This window comes from Cetorhinus maximus, chromosome 3, assembly GCF_964194155.1.
Source record: "Cetorhinus maximus chromosome 3, sCetMax3.hap1.1, whole genome shotgun sequence".
Taxonomy (NCBI): domain Eukaryota; kingdom Metazoa; phylum Chordata; class Chondrichthyes; order Lamniformes; family Cetorhinidae; genus Cetorhinus; species Cetorhinus maximus.
The window spans coordinates 144,147,980-144,173,240 of NC_135881.1; the positions used below are offsets into that span (position 1 = coordinate 144,147,980).

Genomic DNA, 25,261 nt, shown 5'->3' on the forward strand with positions numbered 1-25,261 from the left:
TTTTCCATTATCACTTTCCTTACCAAGCTCTATTGGCTCCTGACACTCCAACAAATACACTTTAAGGTCAACATTGGGTGGAATTTTGCCAGGTAAGGGGAAGTAGGTTTTGGTGCATGCAGGGAGTTAAATCCAGCAAAAGTGATGTTGAGACAGGATTTTTCCCTCATCCTGGCCTCTTCTGGGTTTCACTGGGGTGGGATTGAACGCAAGTGGGGAGCCCCCATGCAGCTGTTAGGTAAGTAATTGAAATAATCAAATAACTCACTGAATACTGTTTTTAAGCCTGAATTCTGGATTTAACAGTCAGTGCACCTGTTTCCCGATCTGTCAACAACTCGACAAGCACCAAGGTGAGTGCACAGCAGGGAGACTTCTTCAGTGAAGCTGACAGACTGGGAGGGCTTTGATCAGTGAAACAGAAGAGCTCCAGCCCTGGCCAGGTTTAAAGCACTTCTTCTCTCTGAGAGTGCTGTCACTGCTTGATCGGTGATGTCATGCATGTGTGCCTCAGGAAGCTCTGGCTCCCACATCAGGTTGCTGCTGATATCTGTAACCTCCTGGAACAAGACATTCCTCCTAGTGGGGCACGTGAGCACTCATTGCCAGTAACCTGTCCACTGGAGGGCCACCTACCCCCACTACCATCCCCCCACCCCTGTCACCAAGATTGTGTTCTCTCTTTTCCAGCAGAGAGAAAGCAGAGAGGTGTAAGTGTTTGTAATGCCCTGTATGGAGAGGAGGAAAGGAAAACATTTGTGAAGGGTGCTTGTGAGGTATGGGTGCAAGAGGGCAATAGGTTTAGGGTGAGTATAAGTGTGTGTGTGTGTGTTGGCTTCTGAGATTATGATGTGAGGTGCCTGGAGAAAGAGGAAGGAATGGAGCTGCAAGTGCATAAGAGGATTGCTGTACTGGGAAATTCAGAGGGTGGAGCTTGGCACATGAAAATGTTCTGCCTCTCATCTTTCCTACCCTCCTGAGGTCCTGGATCCTCTTAGTGCACTGTCTCTAGGTTGGAAGAACTGCATTTCTGCTGCTGACTTGCCCAGTCATTTCTATCCATGCCCGCTTGGTTAGAGAAGCTGGCCTGTTCCTTCTGTACTCGGTAGAGCACACCTCACTGCAACCCCTCAGAACCCACAGCAGGACTCCAGCCAAGAGTGAGAGATGCAGTGTTGTGGGGGGGGGCAGCCTTCCCAGGTCTCCTCTCTATTCCTTTAGTTGCTGCAGCCTCAAAAACCAAATGCTGGTGAACCCTTGTAACCCATGTCATGGTCCCTTTAATTAGAAAACCTTTCACAGATGCAATGTGTCACCTTCCTTGATTGGCCAGGGTACCTGGGGGCAGGATACTAATGATGCAGCTCAGAGTTTTGGCAAAGCCCATTCCTGTACCGTTCAAGCTCCTAACCTGCAATTGGTGCTGCTGTTTGGGCAGGGAATAAGTAGGAAAATTCTACCCAATGCATCCAGTTCCAGGCACTGCCCTTTAGGAAGTGAAGGCATTAAAAACGGTGCTGAAAAGACTAACAAGAATAGTTCCAGGAATGAGGGACTTCAATTACGTGGATAGATTGGGAAAGCTGGGGCTGTCCTTAGAGGAGAGGTTGAGAGGAGGTTTGAAGAACTGGTCAAAATTATGAGAGATCTAGATAGAGTAGATAGAGAGAGACTGTTCCCATTGGCAGAAGAGTTGAGAACTAGAGAACACCAATTTAAAGCAATCGGCAGAAAGAACCAAAGGCGACAAAGTTATGATCTGGAATGCACTAGCTGAGAGTGTGGTGGAAGGAGACTCAATCATGGTTTTCAAAAGGAAATTAGATAAGCACCTGAAGGAAAGATTTGCAGAGATACAGGGAAAGGGAAGGGAAGGGGAGGGAACTAGCTAAGTTGCTCTTGCAGAGAACCGGCATGGTCTCAATGGACCGAATGCCCTCTTTCTGTGCTGTAACCGTTTTATGATTCTAACATTGTTCCATGGCTTTACCTTAAAGTACCTTGGTGACTTTGTCCAGCTGTACATCACTAATGACCGAACTTGAGGTTTAGATTGGCTCTGGAAAAGAACAAAGAACAATCTAGATAAGAATAATTAACTGGGGGAAAGCCAACTTCAGTGGGATAAGAATGGATCTGGGCCAAATAAATTGGAATCAAAGGTTGGCAGGAACAATGTAGCTGAACAGCGGGCTACCCTCAAAGAAGAGAGAGTTCAGGCACAGTCAAGATATTTTCCCTCAAAAGGGAAATGTAGGGTAAAGAAATTCAGAGCTCCCTGAATCTCAAAAGAGCTAGAGATTAGGATGAAGAAGGAAAAGTATGCTTATGACAGCTGTCAGATGGATAATACAATGGAGAACTAGGCTGAATATAGAAGGTTCAGAGGGGAAGTGAAAAAGCAAATAAGAGAAGCAAAGAGGGAGTATGAAAAGAAACTGGCAGTTAACATTAAAGGGAATCCCAAAGTCTTCTATAGGCATATAAATAGTAAAAGGGTGGTAAAAGAAGGAGTTGGGCTGATTCGGGACCAAAAAGGAGATTTATGCATTGAGTCAGGGGGCATAACTGAAGTGTTAAATTAATACTTTGCACCTGTCTTTACCAAGGAAGAAGATGCTACCCAGGTCATGGTAAAAGAGGAGGTAATTCAGACACTAGAAAAATTTAAAATTGATAAGAAAGAGGTATTAGGTACGCTATTTGCACTTCAAGTTGATGAAGTACCAGGACTGGATGAGATGCATCTAAAGATACTGAGGGAAGTAAGAGTAGAAATTGCAGAGGCACTGGCCATAACTTTCCATTCTCCCTTATGACCCGGCATGATTCCAGAGGACTGGAGAATTGCAAATGTTACATCCTTGTTCAAAAAAGGTTGTTAAGATAAGCCCAGCAACTACAGGCCAGTTATTTTAACTTCAGTAGTAGGGAAACTTCTAGAAACAATAATTTGGGACAAAATTAATAGTCACATGGACAAATGCGGGTTAATTAAGGAAAGACAGTATGGATTTGTTAAGGGAAAATCATGTTTAACTAACTTGCTGACATGTGTGGATCACTGGAAAGACCAGATTTGTTGCCCATCCCTAATTGCCCTTAAACTGAGTGGCTTGCTGGGCCATTTCAGAGGGCAGCTAAGAATCAACCTCATTACTGTGGATCTGGAGTCACATGTAGGCCAGAGCAGGTAAGGATGGCAGATATCCTTCCCTAAAGGTCATTGGCAAACTGATGGGTTTTTAACAACAATTGATTTCAGTTTCATGGTCGGATTACTGAGATAAGCTTTCAATTCCAGATTTATTAATTGAATTTAAATGCCACCAACTGCCATGATTAGATTTAAACCCAGTCCCCAGAGCATTTGCTTGGGTCTCTGGATCATTAGTCCATAGACATTACCGCTACGCCATTATCTCCCCATCAAGTACCCTGTGGCCAAACACACTCCATAAATGCCTTTAAAAAATTAGGATTCCCCTTCTTCCCACTCCATGGCAACGTTGCTGACAGGATTGCCAGTGCTTCCAGCATCCAGCTGGACAAACATGTTATTTGGTTTAATCTGGTCATTTGCATCTCTGTGTAACATGACCATTTATATTTGGACACATGAGACACCCACCACTGCCTCTGGGAAGAAATTCCAGAAGCAGGAGAGAGCTGATGAAAATGGTTCCCTCCTTGATCTTCTGGACTTCCACCAAGGTGTCGGTGTAACCAAAGAGGAAAATCATCTCCAAGACTTTTTTATGCGCTACAATAAAACCATGAATGCCTCTGGAGTCATGTGACATCTTACAGTTTACCAATGTATTGTTGCAAATACATGTCAGACCAATTCACAAAAATGTGCCACATACTGTTTATAGTCCACATAGGAATTAATGGCATAGGTAAAACTAGGAATGACGTTCTGCTGAGAGTGTGAGGATGTAGGGTCCAAATTAAAACACAAAACCTCAAAGGTAATAATCTCTGGATTATTATTTGAGCTTTGTGCCAATTGGCATAGGGTCCAGCACATTAGAGAATTAAAGAGTGGTGTGGGAAGAAGAGGCTTCAGTTCATGGTGCTTTGGGACCAGTACTGGAGAAAGAGAGAGCTGATTCATTGGAATGGGCTGCACTTAAACTGGGCTGGGTTCAGTGCCCTGGCGATTAGTTTAATTAGGGCTGTGAATAAGGCTTTAAATCAGAAAGCCGGGGGAGTGGCGAGTGCAGAGATCAGATGAAGGAAGATTTAGAAATCTAAAGAGAAAAATGGAGACAACAGAATGGTGTAGCATTCTCTATTTTTCTCTATTTGCCGCTGGGGCTCCTGGCCTGCCCGCCAATCTTAAGGTTGGACGGGTAGGGTCTTTAATTGTTTTAACTACCATGTCAATGGCCTCAATTGGACATTGACAGGTTGGTGGGCGCACAGCTGATCGCGCTGTCTGCCCGCCTTCCTGAGTATTTAAATGGGGCGGGATGACGCTGGGGGTTCCCCCGACATCATCCGGCGTCATTTTCCCTTCGGCGAGCGGGCCCCGCCCCCAGCTCATCAACGGAAAAATTCAGCCCATGGTTACAAGGTTTGAAAATAAATATTCCAGGGTACACAACATTTCAAAAGACAAGCAGAATGGAAAAAGAGGAATAATAGTAAAGGATCACATACAGACAGTAGTGAGAAAGTATCTTGGCTCTGAAGATCAGGAAGTAGAATCAGTATGGTTGGAGGTTAGGAATTACAAGGGTCAGAAAATGCTGGTGGGTGTAGTTATACTGTTGGGCAGAGAAGCAAGCAAGAAATTATTGGAGCTTGTAACAGAGACAATGTAATAATTGTGGGACACTTTAATTGTCATATAGACAAGACCGAACAAATTGACAAAGGTGATCTGGAAGATAAGTTTGTAGAATGCTTTTCTGACAGTTTCCTGGAACAATATGTTATGGAAATAACTAGGGATAAAGCTATTTTATATTGGGCAGAATTTTCTGCCTGTCGGGCGGGTGGGCCCGACCCAATCTCTGGCGGGTGGGGAATTGATCCCCACCAGAGAAGCGGGCCCTGCCGCCATTTTACATGGGCGGGCCAATTAAGACCCGACCAGTGTGACGTCCGTGGGGAAGGGCTATGTGCTTCCTGTGCAGGTGGGGGGAGATTCCCCAAAATCGAGAGTGCAGTCTTTTGCGCATGCGCACAAAAGAGCGCACACCCCCTGAGGCTAAGTGCTGCATCAGGGAGATCGCTGACAGTTTTAAAAATGTTAAAAATAGGAAAAAAATCCCTATGAGATGGGACATGTTCATAAATTTCACTAAAACTTTATTAAACTTTTTAAATCCCTACATGAAACCTCATCCCACAGGTGGATGAGGTTTCATGTTTTTTCTATTCCCCGTCGGGGCTCCTGGCCTGCCCGCCAATCTTAAGGTTGGATGGGCAGGCCCTTTAATTGTTTAAATGATCCTGTCAATGGCCTCAATTGGCCATTGACAAGTCAGCGGGCCCGCAGCTGATTTTGCTGCGCCTCCACCTTCCTGAAAATTTAAATGGGGTGGGATGATGTCAGGGGTTCCCCCCGATGTCATCCTGCGTAATTTTACACGTCGGCGAGCAGGCCCCGCCCCCTGCTCGCCGACGGCAAAATTCAGCCCATTGAGTATTGTGCAATGAGGCAGGGTTAGTTAGTAATCTCATAGTAAAAGATTCACTGGGAAAATTCATACAAATGAATTCTATATTAAGTTTAAAAGCAACATACTCCAGTAGCAAACAAGAATCTTAAACTTAAACTAAATCAATTCCATAGATATGAGGGAAGAGCTAGCTAAGATTGATTGACTAAAGGTATGGTGGTAAATAAGCAGCAGGAAACATACAAAAAACAAAAACTCAGGAAGAAAGATCCAACTGTGGCTTCCTAAGGAAGTAAAAGGAGGGGCTTATAATATTGCAAAGAATAGTAGTAAGCCTTAGGTTTTGGCGTGTTTTAGAAACCAGCAACGGGCCACCAAAATGTCAATAAGAAGGGAAAAAAATAGAATAAAAATGTAAACTAGCCAGGAATATAAGAACTGATTGTAAGAGTTTTTGGAAGTGTGTGAAAATGAGGAGAGTAGCGAAAGTGTATGTTGATCCCTTAAAGACAGAGACAGGAGAAATTATCATGGGGACTAAGGGAAGGGCAGAGAAAACGAATATAATATTTTGGCCCGGATTTTCATCCTTGAGGTGGGAATTGCCATTTCCTGACATCATGATCCTGTCTCCATCCGCCCACGACCATACTTAGTGCAAATCTGGGACGCTTCCACCCATTGACTTTGCCTAGTTATATTATGGCTTACTAAGTGCTCTATTTTGACTTCCTTAATAATTGACTCTGGCATTAATAATATTAATAATTATTATTATATCAAAAAGTATTTGATAAGGTGCCGCATGAGTTGGGGGTAATGTATTAACATGAATGTTGAGGTAGGCAGGTCAGAAGGCCCACCTTGGTTCCGTGGGACATTAGTTCAATTCTGTATATGAGTGTTAGGCAACCTAGCCCTCACCCCTCACCACCGCCACCCACCCCCGATACCTCCTCACTATTTCACTACTAGTTCCACCACTTCAAAGTCTCAACAGATGGCTGGACTGTCTATGTAAAGCTCACAGGGGGAAATTGACACAGTAACATCTGAATCTGAACACCATTGAATACAGAAGAGCTATTTTAACCTGAACACTTTTATAACATTGGTCAATTTAATGGTCAATTACCTTTTCTAAACAAAGCCCTATCATTAATCACGGTATTTAAAACATATTTAACCTATCATACACCATGACATTATGACATGGAAGTTATCAATGCCTTTTGAACTTACCTGTCAAAAGGTTTCTCATTCCAGACCAGGCTTCCCTATGGTTCTTTACTCCTCTGTGGTGTCATCAACCAGGTTTCCTACCAAAAGAGGTCCAACTCCATAGAAATAGTGGAGGGCTCTAAAATCCTCGTAATGGAGTAGGCAAGGGGAAGATACCTGCTACCACCACTAAATCCAGCGCCTCGTGTCCTCCTCACAGTTTACTTTCCCACCTAGCTTTGTATCATCACTAAGCTTGGATGCATTACCCCTGGTCTCTTCATATAGATCATTAATATAAATTGTAAATAGCTGAGGCATCAGAAGTGACCCTTTTGACACTCCACCAGCAACAGCCTGCAACTTGAAAATGATGCTTTATTCTTAGCTCTCTGTTTTATGTTCTTTAACCAATCCTATATTCATGCTAATATATTACCCCCAACTTATGCAGCACCATATCAAATACTTTTTGATATAATAATAATTCTTAATACTATTAATGACAAAATCAATTATTAAGGAAGTCATAATAGAGCACTTAGTAAACCATAGTATAATTAAGCAAAGTCAATGGGCAGAAGTGTCCCAGATTTGTACTAAGTGCGGTAGCGGGCAGGTAAAACAGCGTTTTACCCGGTGGCTGCAATGGCGGCTTTTCACGCCGTATCATCCCAAACCTACTGCATTAATTATGCATTCCTGGGATACACGCCTTTTTGATGGTGGATGGGCTCCGATTCGCCTGCCACATTGTCACCTCGCTGCTTCATCACGTCAGACACCACATCTAAAGTACAGCTGCGCTCAGTGCTTCCAGTCCAGGACTGCATGGCAAAGAAGACATGGCCCCAAAAAGCAAGAAGACGGCAGCCCTCGAGCACCTTTTGGATGCCGTGGAGGCCCATTGTGTTGTTCTCTACCCCTGCTCTGGCCGCAGGAGGGGCAGCTACATTACTACTCCAGCTTAGTAGGCAATGGCAGTGCCAATCATTGCCAATACTGCACAGAAGAGGTTGGCCATCCAATGCAGATAGAGAATGAATGATCTCATTCGTGCAGAGGGTATGGCAACCATCTCATCACTCTAAACTCATACACTCAAGCCCATCACATGTTCACTAGCATCACACTCACTGCCAACTCAAGGGACGTCACCACCCATTCTCACACACATACCCTCATATGTCCATGGCCTCATCTCCTCTGGAGACTGCCTCCTCAGCCCTCACTGTCTTGAGGTTACTTGCACAGATCAACATGTGCCCTCACACACACCCTGGGTTACCCTCCTTCCCCATTAAAGCTCTCGTCCTGCAGCCTCTTCCCTTGCCTGAGCCCACTTCTCCCCCTTCCTCAAGCAAGACCTTGCCCTACTGCCATTGAAAAGCTACCTACATATGGCTGATCTGGTTGGTAGAGACCTACCGGTGAGCCCCTTTTAGAGGGATGTGGTGCTCCCTGTGAAGCCTGACGCTGATGGCTGTGAGTGCTGACAAGGTAGGCAAACAAACCTTGCAGTCCTGAGCAAAGTGCAGCCCACCTCATGTATGTTGTTGTGAAACACGTCGGTGTGTTTTCCTGCCGACGTTGGCGGACATCATATGCTGATGTATTACAATGAGGTTCCCGACGTCCGATGGCGGACAATTGCAAACTGGTTTCACGACGTCATGAAGCCAAGTTTTGGCCTTCTCGCCATATTGTCTGCTCACGCCACCAAACCAGCGCCGGCAGACACGGAAAATCCCAGCCAACATGTTTTTATGAAAGGGAAGTCATGTTTGACGTTTCTATTAGCGATTTTTGAGGATGTAACTAGCGGGGTAGATCAAGAGGAACCAGTTGAAATATTAATCAAGAAATAAGAGGAGCATGTAACAAAGGCAATGTAATAATCATGGGGGTTTTAATCTTCATATAGATTGGAAAAATCAAATTGGCAAAGGTAGTTTGGAGGACAGGTTTATGGAATGCATTTGGGGCAGTTTCACACATTCCTGTTCATGACCTCAAGCCAGACCTGTACAATTTCCTAAACTAAGGGGTGTGACCGCCTTTTGGTTTTCAGGTAACTCTCCCTCTTGCCCTGCAATGTCTGCACCTTGGATGCCAGCTCAACAACTCTAACTTGAAATAACAGAAAATGCCAGATTTACTCCACAGGTCTGGGAACATCTGTGGAGAGAGAAATAGAGTTAACATTTCATGGTAACCTTTTGTCAGGTCATCATCATGAAAATGAGTTATTCATTTCATTTATTGATTGCAGGAGCTTTCTGTGCATAAAATTGGTTTCTACATTTGTTCATATATCAATAGTGATAGCATTTTGAAAGTAATATTTCTATGTAGATACAAGTTATTTCTTTGCCAAAGATTAATAAAATATGATTTGTTCTTACAGTTTCAAGGTTAATTATAACCTGAGTATTTTGTGGGGAATTTTGGACAATACGGAGGTGAAAATCCATTGGAGGCTCAGCCTGACTTAAGTTAAAGTTCAGTAGGTCAGGGAAGCAATTAATTTAAAAAGCAGTGACATGTGCCTGTCTTCTCCCTAGGGCCATAAAATTGACTCTCACTGTTGGTCCAGGGAGTGGTCTACTCTGCCCCCAATTGGCCTCCTTTTTAAAGGGATTTTATGTAATTTTTTTTGTAGATTACTTTTTTACTTTGCAATGCCCAAGCCACAATACTACTGTGTACCATCAGGTGTGGACTAACTCTGCCAATCTGCTGGTCAGTGTCCTTGGTTTTGTAGGCACACTAGCCACTGTTGATCCACCACACTTTTTGTTAGATCAAAGACACAAGAACATCTAAGCATTTGAAGTCCTTCGTCCCACACTTTCTTCCTCTTGCATCAGCGGTCTTCTTTGGGCAGTTGGAGTGACTGCGCCCATAACATCATTACCTGGACACCCCTGGTCCAGAAATAATTTTTGTAGTTATTGCAGGATGCATTGGAAAGGCCCTGGATATTTGGCCCCATGTATATAATTGTCTTTATTTTATTATTTTTTCATAGTTGCAACCAGAGGAAGTATCCTGTATTTTTTGATTACTGAGATGAGCATGGTGAATGTGATGTATCAAACCTCTCTACGTCAGTTCCTGGGGCTCTTTGACTTGTCATTAGCCAGGTAATAAAACTCTTCATGAACAGGTTTTTTTTAATGCTAGTGCACTGAATTTTAAATTATATTAGGGTGTATTTTCCTCTATTTGTAAAACTGAAGAAAATCATCTTACCAAATGTTATCAGTGGATAATGGCCATTTAATGAAAGACTATTTATTCAATTTCACACACACAGAAAATCCCAATGGCTTTGCAAATTAGCATAATTGTTTCTAGTTTTACGAACATACAAATTAGGAGCAGGAGTAAGCCATTTGGCCCATCGAACTTGCTCTGCCATTCAGTAAGGTCATGGCTGATGTGGCCTCAACTCCACATTCTGCCTACCCCTGATGATCTTGGACTCCCTTGTTAGTCAAAAATCTATCTACCTCTGCCTTAAAAATATTCAATGACCCTGCCTCCACCACTCTCTGGGGCAGAGAATTCCAAAGATTCACGACCCTCTGAGAGAAAAAAAATTCTTCTCATCTCCGTATATATAAACATACGAACATTTAGGAGCAGGAGCCACTCAGCGCCTCGAGCCTGTTCTGCCATTCAATAAGATCATGGCTGATCTGAATGTAAGCTCAACCCCAAATTCCTGCCTACCCCTGATAACTGTCACCCCCCTTGTTAATCAAGAATCTATCTAGCTCTGCATTAAAAATATTCAAAGACTCTCCTTCCACTGCCTTTTGAGGAAGAGAGTTCCAAAGGCTCTCAACCCTCCAAGAGAAAAAAAATTCTCCCCATCTCTGTCTTAAATGAGAGACCCTTATTTTTAAATAGTGACTCCTAATTCTAGATTCTCCCACAAGAGGAAATATCCTCTCCACAACCACTCTGTCAAGACCCCTCAGGAATTTAAAGGTTTCAATTAAGTTGCCTCTTACTCTTCTAAATTCCAGTGGATACAAGCCTAACCTGTCTAGCCTTTTCTCATAAGACAACCCACCCATCCCTGCTATTAGTCTAGTAAACCTTCTCTGAACTGCTTCTAACGCACCTACATCTTTCTTTAAATAAGGAGACCAGTACTGTACGCAAAACTCTAGATGTGGTCTCACCAGTGCCCTGTACAACTGAAGCATAACGTCCCAACTTTTGTAATCAATTCCCCTTACAATAAATGATAACATTCTATTAGCTTTCCTAATTACCTGCTGGACCTGCATTATAACCTTTTGTGATTCATGCACTAAGATACCCAGATCCCTCTGAACATCAGAGCTCTGCAACCTCTCACCATTTAGACAATAAGCATTTTATTCTTCCTGCCAAAATGAATGATTTCACATTTTCCCACATTATACTCCATTTTCCAGATATTTGCCCACTCACTTAACCTATCCATGTCACTTTATAGCCTCGTTACGTCCTCTTCATAATTTACTTTCCTACCTATCTTTGTGTTGTGAGTAAATTTGGCAACCATATTTTTCGATCCCTTCATCCAAGTCATTTATATAAATTGTAAAAAGTTGAGGCCCCAGCACTGATCCCTGTGGCACAGCACTTGTTACATCCAGCCAACCAGAAAAACACCCATTTATGCCAGCTCTCTGGTTCCTGTTAGCTAGCCAATCTTCTATCCATGCCAAAATGTTATCCCCTACACCATAAGCTTTTATTTTCTGCAATAACCTTTGACGTGGCATTTTATCAAATGCCTTTTGGAAATTTAAGTAGGGTACATCCACCGGTTCCCCTTTATCCACAGCACATGTGACTTCTTCAAAGAATGCCAATAAATTGATTAAACATGACTTTCCTTTTACAAAACCATGTTGACTCTGCCTGATTGCCTTGAATTTTTCTAAATGCCCTGCTATAACATCTTTAATAATAGCTTCTAACATTTTTCCTTTGACAGATATTAGGCTAACTGGCCTGTAGTTTCCTGCTTTCTGACTCCCTTTATGAGTAAAAACAGTTACATTTGCTATTTCCCAATCTAATGGAACCTTTCCTGAATCTAGATTTTAGAATTGTAATTTTTGAAAATTAAAACCATTGCATCAACTATCTCACTGGCCACTCCTTTCAAGAACTGAGGGTGAAGTTCATCCGGACCTGGAGATTTGTCAGCTCGCAGACCCAACAATTTGCATAATACCACTTCCCCGGTGATTGTAATTTTCCCGAGTTCCTCCCTCCCTTCCATTTCCTGATTTACAGCTATTTCCGGGATGTTACTTGTATCCTGAAAAGTGAAGACAGAAGCAAAATACCTGTTTAATTAGAAACATAGAAACTAGGAGCAGGAGTAGGCCATTCGTCCCTTCGAGCCTGCTCCGCCATTCATTATAATCATGGCTGATCATCCAACTCAATAGCCTGCTCCTGCTTTCTCCCCATACCCTTTGATCCCTTTCGCCCCAAGAGCGATATCTAACTCCTTGTTGAAAACATACAATATTTTGGTCTCAACTACTTTCTGTGCTAACGAACTCCACAGGCTCACCACTCTCTAGGTGAAGAAATTTCTCCTTATCTCAGTCCTAAATGGTCTACCCCATATCCTCAGACTGTGACCCCTGGTTCTGGACTCCCCCGCCATCAGGAACATCCTTCCTGCATCTACCCTGTCTAGTCCTGTTAGAATTTTATAGGTTTCTATGAGATCCCCCTCATTCTTCTGAACTCCAGCAAATATAATCCTAATCGACTCAATCTCTCCTCATATGTCAGTCCCGCTATCCCAGGAATCAGTCAGGTAAACCTTCGCTGCACTCCCTCTATACCAAGTACATCCTTCCTCACCAAGGCCCTGTACAATTGCAGCAAGACATTCCTGTTCCTATACTCGAATCATCTGGCTATGAAGGCCAACATACCATTTACCTTCTTTACCGCCTGTTGCACCTGCATGCTTACCTTCAGCGACTGGTGTACAAGGACACCCAGGTCTCGTTGCACATTCCCCTCTCTCAATTTATAGCCATTCAGATAATAATCTGCCTTCCTGTATTTGCTACCAAAATGGATAACCTAACATTTATCTACATTATACTGCATCTGCCGTGCGTTTGCCCACTCACTCAGCTTGTCCAAATCACACTGAAGCATCTCTGCATCCTCCTCACAGCTCACCCTCCCACCCAGCTTTGTGTCATCTGCAAATTTGGAGATATTACATTTAATTCCGTCATCTAAATCGTTAATATATATTATGAATAACTGGGGTCCCAGCACCGATCCCTGCGGTACCTCACTAGTCACTGCCTGCCATTCGGAAAAAGACCCGTTTATTCCTACTCTTTGTTTCCTGTCTGCCAACCAGTTTTCTATCCATCTCAATACTCTACCCCTAATCCCATGCGCTTTAATTTTACATGCCAATCTCTTATGTGGGACTTTGTCGAAATCCTTCTGAAAGTCCAAATAAACCACATCCACTGGCTCCCCCTCATCAACTCCACTAGTTACATCATCGAAAAATTCCAGTAGATTTATCAAGCATGATTTCCCTTTCATAAATCCATGCTGACTCTGTCTGATTCTGCCACTGTTTTCCACATGCTCAGCTATTAAATCTTTTATAATGGACTCTAGAATTTCCCCCGACATCAGGCTGACTGGTCTCTGTTTTCTCTCTGCCTCCCTTTTTAAATAGTGGGGTTACATTAGCTACCCTCCAATCTGTAGGAACTGTTCCAGAGTCTATTGAATCTCGGAAGATGACCACCAATGTATCCACTATTTCGAGGGCCACTTCCTTAAGTACTCTGGGATGTAGATTATCAGGCCCCGGGGATTTATCGGCCTTCAGTCCCATCAATTTCCCCAACACCATTTCCCTATTAATAATGATTTCTTTCAATTCCGCCCTCTCACTAAACCCTGTGTTCCCCAACATTTCTGGTATGTTATTAGTATCCTCCTTTGTGAAGACAGAACCAAAGTATGTATTTAGTTGGTCAGCCGTTTCTTTGTTCCCCCTTATAAATTCCCCTGTTTCTGACTGTAAGGGACCTACATTTGCCTTCACCAATCTTTTTCCCTTCACATACCTATAGAAACTTTTACAGTTAGTTTTTATGTTCCCTGCAAGCTTACTCTCGTACTCTATTTTCCCCTTCTTAATCAATCCCTTGGTCCTCCTTTGCTGAATTCTAAAGTGCTCCCAATCCTCAGGTCTGTTGTTTTTTCTGGTCAATTTGCATGCCTCTTCCTTGCATCTAATACTATCTCTAATTTCCCTTGTAAGTCATGGTTTGGCCACCTTTCCTGTTTTACTTTTGTGCCAGACAGGAATAAACAATTGTTGCAGTTCACCCATGCGCTCTTTGAATGTTTGCCATTGCCTATCCACCCTTTAAGTAACGTTTCCCAATCCATCACAGCCAACTTGCGCCTCATACCATCATACCATTCCTTTATTAAGATTCAGGACCCTAGTCTCAGAATCAACTACGTCACTCTCCATCTTGATGAAGAATTCTAACATATTATAGTTGCTCATCCCCAAGGGGCCTCGCACAACTAGATTGCCAATTATTCCTTTACTCATTACACAATACCCAGTCGAGGATGGCCTGTTCTCTCGTTGGTTCCTCAATGTATTGGTCCAGAAAAAACATCCCTTTTACACTCCAGGAATTCCCTCTCTACGGTATTGTTACTAATTTGATTTGCCCAATCTATATGCATATTAAAGTCACCCATAATTACAGATGTTCCTTTTTTACATGCATCTCTAATTTCCTGTTTAATGCCATTCCTAACATCACCACTACAGTTTGAGGGTCTATATACAACCCCCACTAACGTTTTCTGCCCCTTAGTGTTTCTCAGCTGTACCCATACAGATTTCACATCGTCGGAGCTAATATCTTTCCTCACTATTGCGTTAATTTCCTCTTTAACCAGCAATGCAACTCCACCGCCTTTTCCTTTTTGTCTGTCCTTCCTAAATACTGAATACCCCTGGATGTTCAGTTCTCATCCCTGGTCACCCTGCAGCCATGTCTCTGTAATCCCGACTATATCATACCTGTTTACATCTATTTGCACGGTTAATTCATCCACTTTATTGCGAATGCTCCTCGCATTAAGGCACAAAGCCTTAAGGCTTGTCTTTTTAACATTACTTGTCCCGTTCCTACTGTTTTTCACTGAGGCCCTGTTTGATTCTTGCCCTTGATTTCTCTGACTATCACTTTTCTTATTCCCTATTCTGTCTTTTGTTCTTATCCTTGATTCCCCCCTCCTCTGACTCCTTGCATAGGTTCCCATCCCCCTGCCATTTTAGTTTAAACCCTCCCCAACCACTCTAGCAAATGGTCCCCCTAGGACATCAGTCCCGGTCCTGCCCAGGTGTAACCTGTCCAGTTTGTACTGGTCCCACCTCCCCCAGAACTGGTCCCAATGCCCCAGGAATCTGAAACCCTCCCCTTCACATCATCTCTTCAGCCACGTATTCATCCGATATATCCTGCTATGTCCACTCTGACTGGCACGTGGCACTAGTAGTAATCCTGAGATCACTACCTTTGAGGTCCTACTTTTCAACTTACTTCCTAACTCCCTATATTCTGCTTTTAGGACCTCATCTCTTTTTTACCTATGTCGTTTGTACCAATGTGTACCATGACAACTGGCTGTTCACCCTCCCCCTTCAGAATGTCCTCTAGCCACTCTGAGACATCCTTGACCCTAGCACCAGGGAGGCAACATACCATCCTGGAGTCTCACTTGTGGCCACAGAAACGCCTATCTAATCCCCTTACAATTGAATCCTCTATAACTATTGCGTTCCCACACTTCTAACTCCTCCCCTGTGCAGCAGAGCCAACCGTGGTGCAATGAATTTGGCTGTTGCTGCTCTCTCCTGAGAGGCCATTCCCCCCAACAGTATCCAAAGCGGTATACCTGTTTTGGAGGGGAATAGCCACAGGAGATTCCTGCTCTGCCTGCCTAGTCCTCTTGCTTTGCCTGGTGGTCACCCATTCCCTTCCTGCCTGTGGACTCTTAGCCTGCGGTGTGACCACCTCTCTATACATGCTATCCACAATACTCTCCGCCTCGTGGATGCTCCATAGTGTCCCCAGCCGCCGCTCCAGCTCCAAAACCTGGGCTTCCAGGAGCTGCAGCTGGAGACACTTACCGCACACGTGCTGGCCCCGGGCACTGGAAATGTGCCCGGCTTCCCACATAGAGCAGGAGGAGCATACCACAGCTTTGAGCTCTCCTGCCATGAGTTACCCCTTTAAATCAAATTAAACCTTTTGGAAGATAATTAATATCAATTACTCTCGGGCCCTTCTTCCCTGCTTCTCGTTGTTACAGAATATAGCCCCTACAAACGATGAACCACAAAATAAGACCTTAAAAACTATAGGCAATAAAAGTAGTAAATACTTACCCGGCCATACTCACGGTACTCAAAGGATCACCTCGTTCCCTCCTCACCGATCTCCCTCAGTCACCCTGCTCTCCCAGCTTCTCTTCAACTCTCGACTCCTATCGCGTTTCTCTTCAACTCCCAACTCCTATCGTGCTCCTCTTCAACTCTTGACTCCTCTCGCGTTTCTCTTCAACTCCCGACTCCTATCGTGCTCCTCTTCAACTCTTGACTCCTCTCGTGTTTCTCTTCAACTCCCGACTCCTATCGCGCTCCTCTTCAACTCCCGACTCCTATCGCGCTGCTCTTCAACTCCTGACTCCTTTCGCGCTTCTCTTTAAGTCCCGACTCCTCTCGCGCTCCTTTTCAACTCCAGGCTCCTCTTCAACTCTTGACTCCTCTCGCGCTGCTTTTCAACTCCTGGCGCCTCTCACGCTTCTCTTCAACTCCTGACTCCTTTCACGCTTCTCTTTAACTCCCGACTCCTCTCGCGCTCCTTTTCAACTCCCGGCTCCTCTTGCGCTTCTCTTCAACTCCTGACTCCTTTCGCGCTCCTTTTCAACTCCCGGCTCCTCTCACGCTTCTCTTCAACTCCTGACTCCTCTCGCACTCCTTTTCAACTCCCGACTCCTCATCCCTACTTTCCATTATCAATTCCCCAAATGCACTCTGTAAAGGACCAATGCTCACTTTGTTAACTCTTTTCTTATTTAAATACCTATAGAAACTCTTACTACATGTCTTTATATTACTAGCTAGCTCTCTCTCATACTCTAATTTTTCCCTCCTTATTAATCTTTTTGTCAATCTTTGCTGTTGTTTATATTTTTTCCAATCTTCTGACCTGCCACCCGTCTTTGCGTAATTATATGCTTTTTCTTTAAGCTTGATGCTGTCTTTAACTTTTTTAGCTAACCACAGATGCTGGGTCCTTCCCTTGGAATTTTTCTTTCTCATTGGAATGCATATATTCTGTGTATTCTGAAATATCACTTTAAATGTCTGCCACTGAACCTCTATTAACATATCCCTTAACCTCATTTGCCAGTTGACTTCAGCTAGCTCCACTTTCATGCCCTCATAATTGCCCTTATTTAAGTTTAAAGTACTAGTTCTGGATGCACTCATTTCTCCCTCAAAATGAATGTAAAATTCAATCATATTACGATTGCTGCTACTTAGGGGTGCCTGCACTATGAGGTTATCGATGAACCCTATCTCGTTGCTCAATACCAGGTCTAGTATAGCCTGCTCTCTGGTTGGCTCCAGAACGTGCTGTTCTAAGAAACTACCCTGAAAACATTCTATGAACTTCTCATCTACGCTACCTTTGCCCGTCTGATTTTTCCAGTTTATATGTAGATTAAAATCCCCCATGATTATTGCTGTACCTTTCTGGTAAGCTCCCATTATCTCTTCTTTTATACTTTGTCCTACTGTGTGGTGAGAATTAGGGGGCCTGAACACCACTCCCACAAATGACTTGCCTTTATCATTCCTCATCTCAACCCAAACCACTTCTACACCCTAGTTTTCTGAACTTAGGTCATCCCTCTTTAACGTGCTGATACCATTAATTAATACCATTAAGTAACAGACCTACCCCTCCAGCTTTTCCTAACTTCCTGTCCTTCCTAAATGTCACATACTCTTCAATATTCAGGTTCCAATCTTTGTCAACCTGTAGCAATGACTCTGTAACGGCTATCAGATCGTACTTATTTATTTCTATTTGTGCTATCAGTCCATCTGTTTTGTTTTGAATGCTTTGTGTGTTTAGATACAGAGCCTTTTGCTTTGTCCTTTTATTATTTTTGTAGTGTCTAGCCTTATCTGCTGATTTACTCTCTGGGCAGGTTTTTCTGGTCAGCGAGTGGGGGGTGGGGCTCACTCGCCATTGTGTCAAATGACGCGGGGATACATCGGGCGTGCGTCCTGATGTCACCCTGCATCATTTAGACTTTCAGTTTGGCAGGCGCGCAGCCTAATCGGTCTGTCAGCAGCCTAATAAGGCCAGTAAAAAAACTAATTAACTTGATTGATGGACCTGCCCATCCAACCTTAGGGTTGAGGCAGAACCTCAAAGGTGATAATTTCTGGATTATTATCTGAGCCACTGCAAATTGGCATAGGACAAATAAGATTAGAGAAATGAACGTGTGGCTCAAAGACTAATGTGGGAGAAGTGGGTTCTGGTTCGTGGGGCACAGGCCACTGGCACCAGTATTGTGAAAGTGGGATCTGTATTATTGGGATGGTCTACACCTGAACCGTGCTGGGGCTGGTGTCCTTGTGAGCTGTCTAACTAGGGAAGTAGAGAGGATTTTAAACTGAATAGTGGGGACAAGGGATCAAATTTGGGAAGATGGGGTAAACCAAAGAGTAGGGACAAGGCAAGTGAAGAAGGTATTAATATGGGAAATGATAAACAGATTGTGGCAGGAAGGGACAGAGAGTACAATTCTATGGGGATCATTTTCCCCCGAAGATGGGGGAGGCGTGGGAGCGGGCACCGGTGGCTGGCCTTCCGATCGGCGCCCCCAATCGGGGGCACACCACCATTTTACATGGGTGGGCCAATTAAGGCCCGCCCAGCGTGATGTCCACCAGGAAGCGCTATGCACTCCCTGTGCAGGCAGTGGGGGAGTCCCTCAGCCGGGAGTGCACGCGCACGAAAGAGCGCACAAATCTCCCTGAGGCAAAGTGCTGCATCAGGGAGATCGGCTCTGATTCAAAAGTTGACAGAAAGGTAATAAAAAAATTTCCCTGACGTGTCCGCTCATGTGACATGAGTTGGAACATGTCCTTAACTTTTATTTAAACATTTGAAAAACATTTAAAAGCCCTCATGCAACCTCTTTCCGCCCACGGATGAGGATTCATGCTTTTTCCGAGGCCCACCTAGGCTCCCGACCTGCCAACCCTAAGGTTGGACGGGCAGGTCCATCAATCAAGTTAATGTTAATCTCGAAAGCGTATAAATAGTTCAAAATTTATCATTTGGAAAGTTGTCTGAAGCAATCCTAATCTGAGTTCAACAATCATTGTAGATAACAGATTAAGAATACAATTTATTTTACCGTAGCCCAGAAATTATTGACTACTGTTATCTTACAAACAAAGTGTTTATGTTAACTCCCTATCTGCATTGTACTAATAGAGGTGTTTACCAATGATCCCTCTGCACAGCAGTGCAAAACATACTGCACAATACAACAAACAGGCCATGCACAACCAACATTCCCTTTCAATTGTTTGGATGAGAGGCTGTGAAGCAATTTTAATGAGGCTACACAGTGCAACGAAGAGGCTATGCACAACAAAGAAAAATTAGAGGGAACTTTGATGTTTTCCCATCTATTTTTAAATGTATTATCGTTGCTATTAAAATAGCAGAGAGAGGAACCTGAACAGTACCATTAACATGCATACATCATTTCTTACACTTGTTTACAATCTTTCATGTTTTAACAAATAATTATGGCTCCCTACCATTTGGTCATCAAGCAGAGTGCTTGCCTATATAAAACATTGTTCATCATTGCCTAGACGCAGTGAATGGCAGGGGTGTGCACTCAAGCCAAAAGTTGGGCTATTGATTATGAGTATGTCTGTTGATGCTACGTGGTGTTAATTTCACTTTTATTGAGACTGTCTGTCACGCAAAGGATCTAGTTCTAGCACAGCAACTGTGAAGGTCAATAATACTTTATCCTGACCTTCCCAGTTCCCCCAGTGAAATGACCTAAAAACCTGGCAGCTGTGACTTTCTTCCTGGAAGTTCAATTATCCCTGGTTGTCACAGAGGACAAGAAGGAGCAGATTCAGAGGGCAGCTGCATAGGTCTGACTGTATAAGAGTCACTTGAACATCACACAGTTGTACTCTGGCCCGTGGACCTTTTCCAGAGATATAGGAGGTTATTTGAACCCCTAAGAATGGATAGGTTGATTGTGAATGAAAATTTACAATTTTCACCTCAACTCATCCACTCTTGGTTTTATCAGAGGTGGGGTAGGAGAGATATCTGGGAAACAAATGGCTCTTGGGAACCAGGTCAGTCAGTAAGATCTTTTAAGAAGGATGTGTGCCACCATTTTTATGAGTTTTGTTACGATCTCCATAGAGGCCAATAACTTTAAAAAAAAAATCAAACCTCTAGTTAATAACTGAAAAGATGACACAACAAAATTTCATAAGAACATAAGAAATAGGAACAGGAGTAGGTCATTCGGCCCCTCAAGCTTAACCCGCCATTCAGTAAGATCATGGTTGATCTGCCCCTGGCCTTAACCCCGCTTTCATGCCAGCTCCTCATAGCCCCCAACTCCCCGATATTTCAAACATCTATCTACCTCCTCTTTAAATACTCGCAGTGATCTAGCCTCCACAATTCTCTGGGGTAGAGAATTCCAGACATTCACCACCCTCTGAGAGAAGAAATTCTTTCGCATCTCAGTTTGAAATGAATGTCTCCTTATTTTGTAACTATGTCCCCTAGTTCATGTTTTAACACAGTTACTGTAACAAAAGATTAAAAGCACTATTGACTAAACAACTTTGTATGCCATTTATACTTTAAACCATGGAACGGAATACCCCGCTTCTTATTTTTAGCACAACTGAGGAAACACACTTCAAAGGTATACATTACACTGTCCTTTAGTAGACATCAATTTCTCCCAAAATCAGTACAAAATGATTCTTCGCTCCTGGAAGATTACTTCTGTTATTTTCCTTTCTCAGCTTGGTAACTTCTAGCCCCAGAACTGTCCTTCACAGTGAGAGTATTTCTGGAGATCCTCCCTCTAGCGCAAGTTGGGCGGACCTTTATGCATCATTTTAACTCCTCACAAATTTGTTTTTTTCAATCCAAGTGTGAAGTTCCACCCGCATTCTGGCATGGTAAACTATAGAGGCTTTTGGCCTCTTGTTGCTCTTTCTTTCCCGGATCCTGGCAGATTAGCCTGTCTGTGATATACTATGATATTTTAGGAAAGCATGTAACTGCATATCACAATGGCTTCCACTGTACTCTTGCCATCACAAAGCCTATCATCATGACAATGAGAATCACATGGAGCTTGTATCCAGGTAGAAATCCTGATTAGTTATCCTCGAGAGCCTAACTCTTTTTCATCTAGGAACTAGATGAACAGTTTAAAGCACAACTGTTTACAACCCGGCATTCTCAACATTTTTCTGGGACTTTGGAGACTCACAGTCTATCCGCTCTTAGCACACAGGCTGCTGCCATTGTCTCCAAGCGTAAACACCTTGCGCCTTCTTCCCAATAAAACAATCTGGGCTGCCTTTAATTTCTAACAATAAAACCATCCAGGCTTTCTATTAGGCAGATTTCAGAACAGGTCACATGACCCCCTTCGTTTTTACCTTAAATTTAAAGACACACTCTCAAAATATAATAATATTTTAAACCTCAGCTTTTTATCATTTACTCACTTCACTGGGTTTCTCTGGTCTTCAAAATTCTGCAGGTAAAGGGAGATGAGAAGAATCCATAATATAATTGCATTTACAGCACTGCTTGTGAGCCAGGAGGAGCAGAGATGTTTCCTCCAAGCCCAATAAACTTACCTGCTTCACGCTCTGCAATCTCGCCTGTCCTACCATGTGATCACCAACTTTCTGGCAATCTCCTTTTACCTCCACATCTTCAACCCTCCCTCAACCATGATCTCCTCCCCCAACCTTGAACCCTCACCTTTGCACTTGTTCCCTCCCTCCCTCCTCTCTGTTCCCTGGCTGCAGGTATGTGCTGTAGGCTTTCCTGCCCAATAGGCATGCAGTCCATCAATCAGGCTGGCTGATGGACAAGAAACCTGGTAAAAAAATTTAAAAGGCACCCTGCTGTTATGTTCAGCAGAACATCCAAGTACCTGTAATTCCAGGGTTCCCATCCAGATCTCTTGCACGCAACTCCACTCAATTATCAGTGCCACAAGGAGATATACAGAATGTAACAGATGCAATATTTGAAAGGACATCAGGCTTTCTGACCATGTAAATGGGTTTGAATCATAGTATGAGAGGATTGTTGGCTTTGGCAGGATGACCGGATTTTCTAGGGTTCAGCATTGCTATCGATGGTACCAATATTGCTATGACCCATAACAACTGATATAGCTTCATGTATAAATAAAAGGAGTTCTAAAGGAAATGCAGTGAATGTTAACTAGACTGGTTCCTGGAAAGAGGGGATTGTCCTTTGAGAAGAGATTAGGAGACTAGGCCTATATTTGCACAAATTAGGAGTGTGATGGAATATTCTTCACTTGCCTAGATGAGTGCAGCTCCAATGATACTCAAGAAGATCAACACCATCCAGGACAAAGCAGCCAACTTGATTGGCACCCCATGCATCACCTTCAATGTTCACTCTCTCCATTACTGATGCACAGTGGCAACAGTGTGTACAGTCTACAAGGTGCACTGAAACAATTCACCAAGGTTCCTTCAACAGCACATTCCAAACCCGGAAACTGTAGCATCTTGAAGGACAAGGGCAGCTAGTGCATGTGAACATCACCACCTGCAAGTTCCCTTCCAAGCTACACACCTTCCTGACTTGGAAATATATCGTCGTTCCTTCACTGTCACTGGGTCAAAATCCTGGAACTCCCTTCCTAACAGCACTGTGGGTGTACCTACACCACATGGATGGCAGCGTTTCAAGAAAGCAGCTCACCACTACCTTCTCAAGGGCAATTAGGGATGGGCAATAAATGCTGGCCTAGACAGCGATGCCCACATCCTGTGAAAGAATTATGAAAATAAATCCTTGGAGTTTAGAAGATGAGAGGCGGTTTAATTGAAACATAAAATTCTTAAGGGGCTTCACAGGTTAGATGCGAAGAAAATGTTTCCTTTGGTTGGTGAATTCAGAAACACGGGGCCTCAGTTTCAGAATAAGGGGTTGCCGATTGGGTAATCCCATCATCCTGGGATGAGGAAAAGCTTTTCATTGAAAGTGTTGTGAATTTTTTGAATTCTCTACCCAGGGTGCTGAGGATGCTCAGTGATTGGTATATTCATGACAGAGGTCAAGAGATTTTGGGTACTATGAGAATCAAAAGATACAGGCATAGTATGGGAAGGTGGAGTTGTGGTCGAAGATTGTTGCCGAGGCACAAAATGATGCGCAGTCACATTGGGCAAGTCGGCTGCGCGCCCGCTGAACTGTCATAGGCTATTAAGGCCAGTTAACTATCAATTAAAACAATAAACTGAGCTGCCTATCCAACTTTAAGGAACCTTTTTTTTGGAACCTCATCCATGGGCGGGATGAAGTTTCATGAAGGTTTTCAAAGGTTTGAAAAATTTTATAAATAAAATTCATAGACATCTCCCAGCTCATGTGACAGTTTCACGAGGGGACATGTCCTAAAATTTTTTTTTCCTTTATTAAAATTTTTTAAACTTAAACTAATCTCCCTGAGGCGGCTCTGTGCCTCCCTGAGGCCCTGACTCAGGCAACACAGGGAGCGCTCAGCGCTTTCAGGCGCACATCATGCTGGGCGGGCCTTAATTGGCCCGCCCACGTAAAATGACGGTGCTCAGCCGATCGCAGTTGCTTCCGCACAACCCACCCGACGGGGAGAACATTCTCCCCATTGTCTTACCGCTTCATTGTATACTTTATTTCATTAGTCTTCCTTGTATACAGAATTTCCAACTTGTTGGTGAGTTGACAACAAAATAGGATGTCATGTCTTTAATCCGAATATATATCCCATCTTGCAGATCCACCAAGAGTCCCATTACCAGTAAGAGAATAGCAAATATCATAGAGCATATGACGTATGAAGTATATAAGTATGCAGCCCGTGGCCTGTATGAGGAACATAAGTTTCTGTTCACTCTCCTTCTTACACTGAAGATTGACATGCAGCGCCATAGACTGAAACATGAAGAGTTCCTTACTCTTATTAAAGGTAAGAATATTAAACTCCCATTGCATCACTACAAAAAGGTTTATTTATGAATTTAAAATATTTATGTAATAAAAACTACCTGCAAGGCAAATATTTGAACCAATTTATATAATTTAATTGGAGATTGTTTTTACTGATTTTGCTGTGTGTTTATTAGTCTTAAATATTGCAACATGAAGTAACAATAATTTATGATTACACGTATTTGGTGCTCTAAAATTATGTATATCAGACGCAAATGGAACCAAACAATTAAAATAGTGTAACTTGGTGTCAGTTGAGCTCAGCAGTCACATTTGCATTTGGATCAGAAGCTTCTAGTTTAAGTTCCCCTCCAGGACTAAAGCACATAAGATAGCTGGCATTTCAGTGCAGCTCTGAGAGGAAACTGCATTACTGATGAATTTTAGATGATAAACTAAGGCCACAGCTCCTGTTCAGGTGGGTGTAAAAGATCAATGGCACGATTCAGAAAAGTGTAGAGAGTTCTCCTGATGCTCGGATCGACATCAATCCCTCACCCAACAGTTCTCCTACTCTCATCTACGCTGCCCCTTGGTGACAGCATCTGCTAACGCACTGACTTGGACTTTTGCGGGAGTTTTTGTCAGCAAAATGTCAACATTCACTGTCATTACTCCTCTGAAACTAATCGCAATTCCAGGATTTAATGTAAACGCAGTCTTTTGGCTTCTACCTTCACCCCATTTGTATCTCGTAAACTTTATTTAGCTCTTGGAAAATTTTTAAGAAGTAAATTTAATTTCCTGTTTGGCTATCTGTGAAAATTCTTTAATGTCATTGGCTGCTTGAACAGCTTGATACTACTGCAGCTTCACACTGGGAACACCCAGTAAAGAATGCTATAATCCACTATGTGGAGAGAGCAGGTAAAGTTCTCACCATGGAGATTGCTGGATCTCTCAATGAGGCTTTGTTTGAGATCAGCGTTGAGTGGTTAAGAGTCAACCACA

General features: G+C 43.2%; 1 protein-coding gene across 1 annotated transcript in view; it reads left to right on the top strand.

The window, feature by feature from the left end:
• dnah5 (dynein, axonemal, heavy chain 5) overlaps positions 1-25,261 on the top strand; it is a 531,647-nt gene that overhangs the window by 419,424 nt on the left and 86,962 nt on the right. Inside the window, exons 67-68 of the mRNA XM_078539077.1 lie at positions 9,889-10,003; positions 24,097-24,287. Of these exons, the coding sequence (XP_078395203.1) occupies positions 9,889-10,003; positions 24,097-24,287 (306 nt within the window). The remainder of the gene's footprint in view (positions 1-9,888; positions 10,004-24,096; positions 24,288-25,261) is intronic.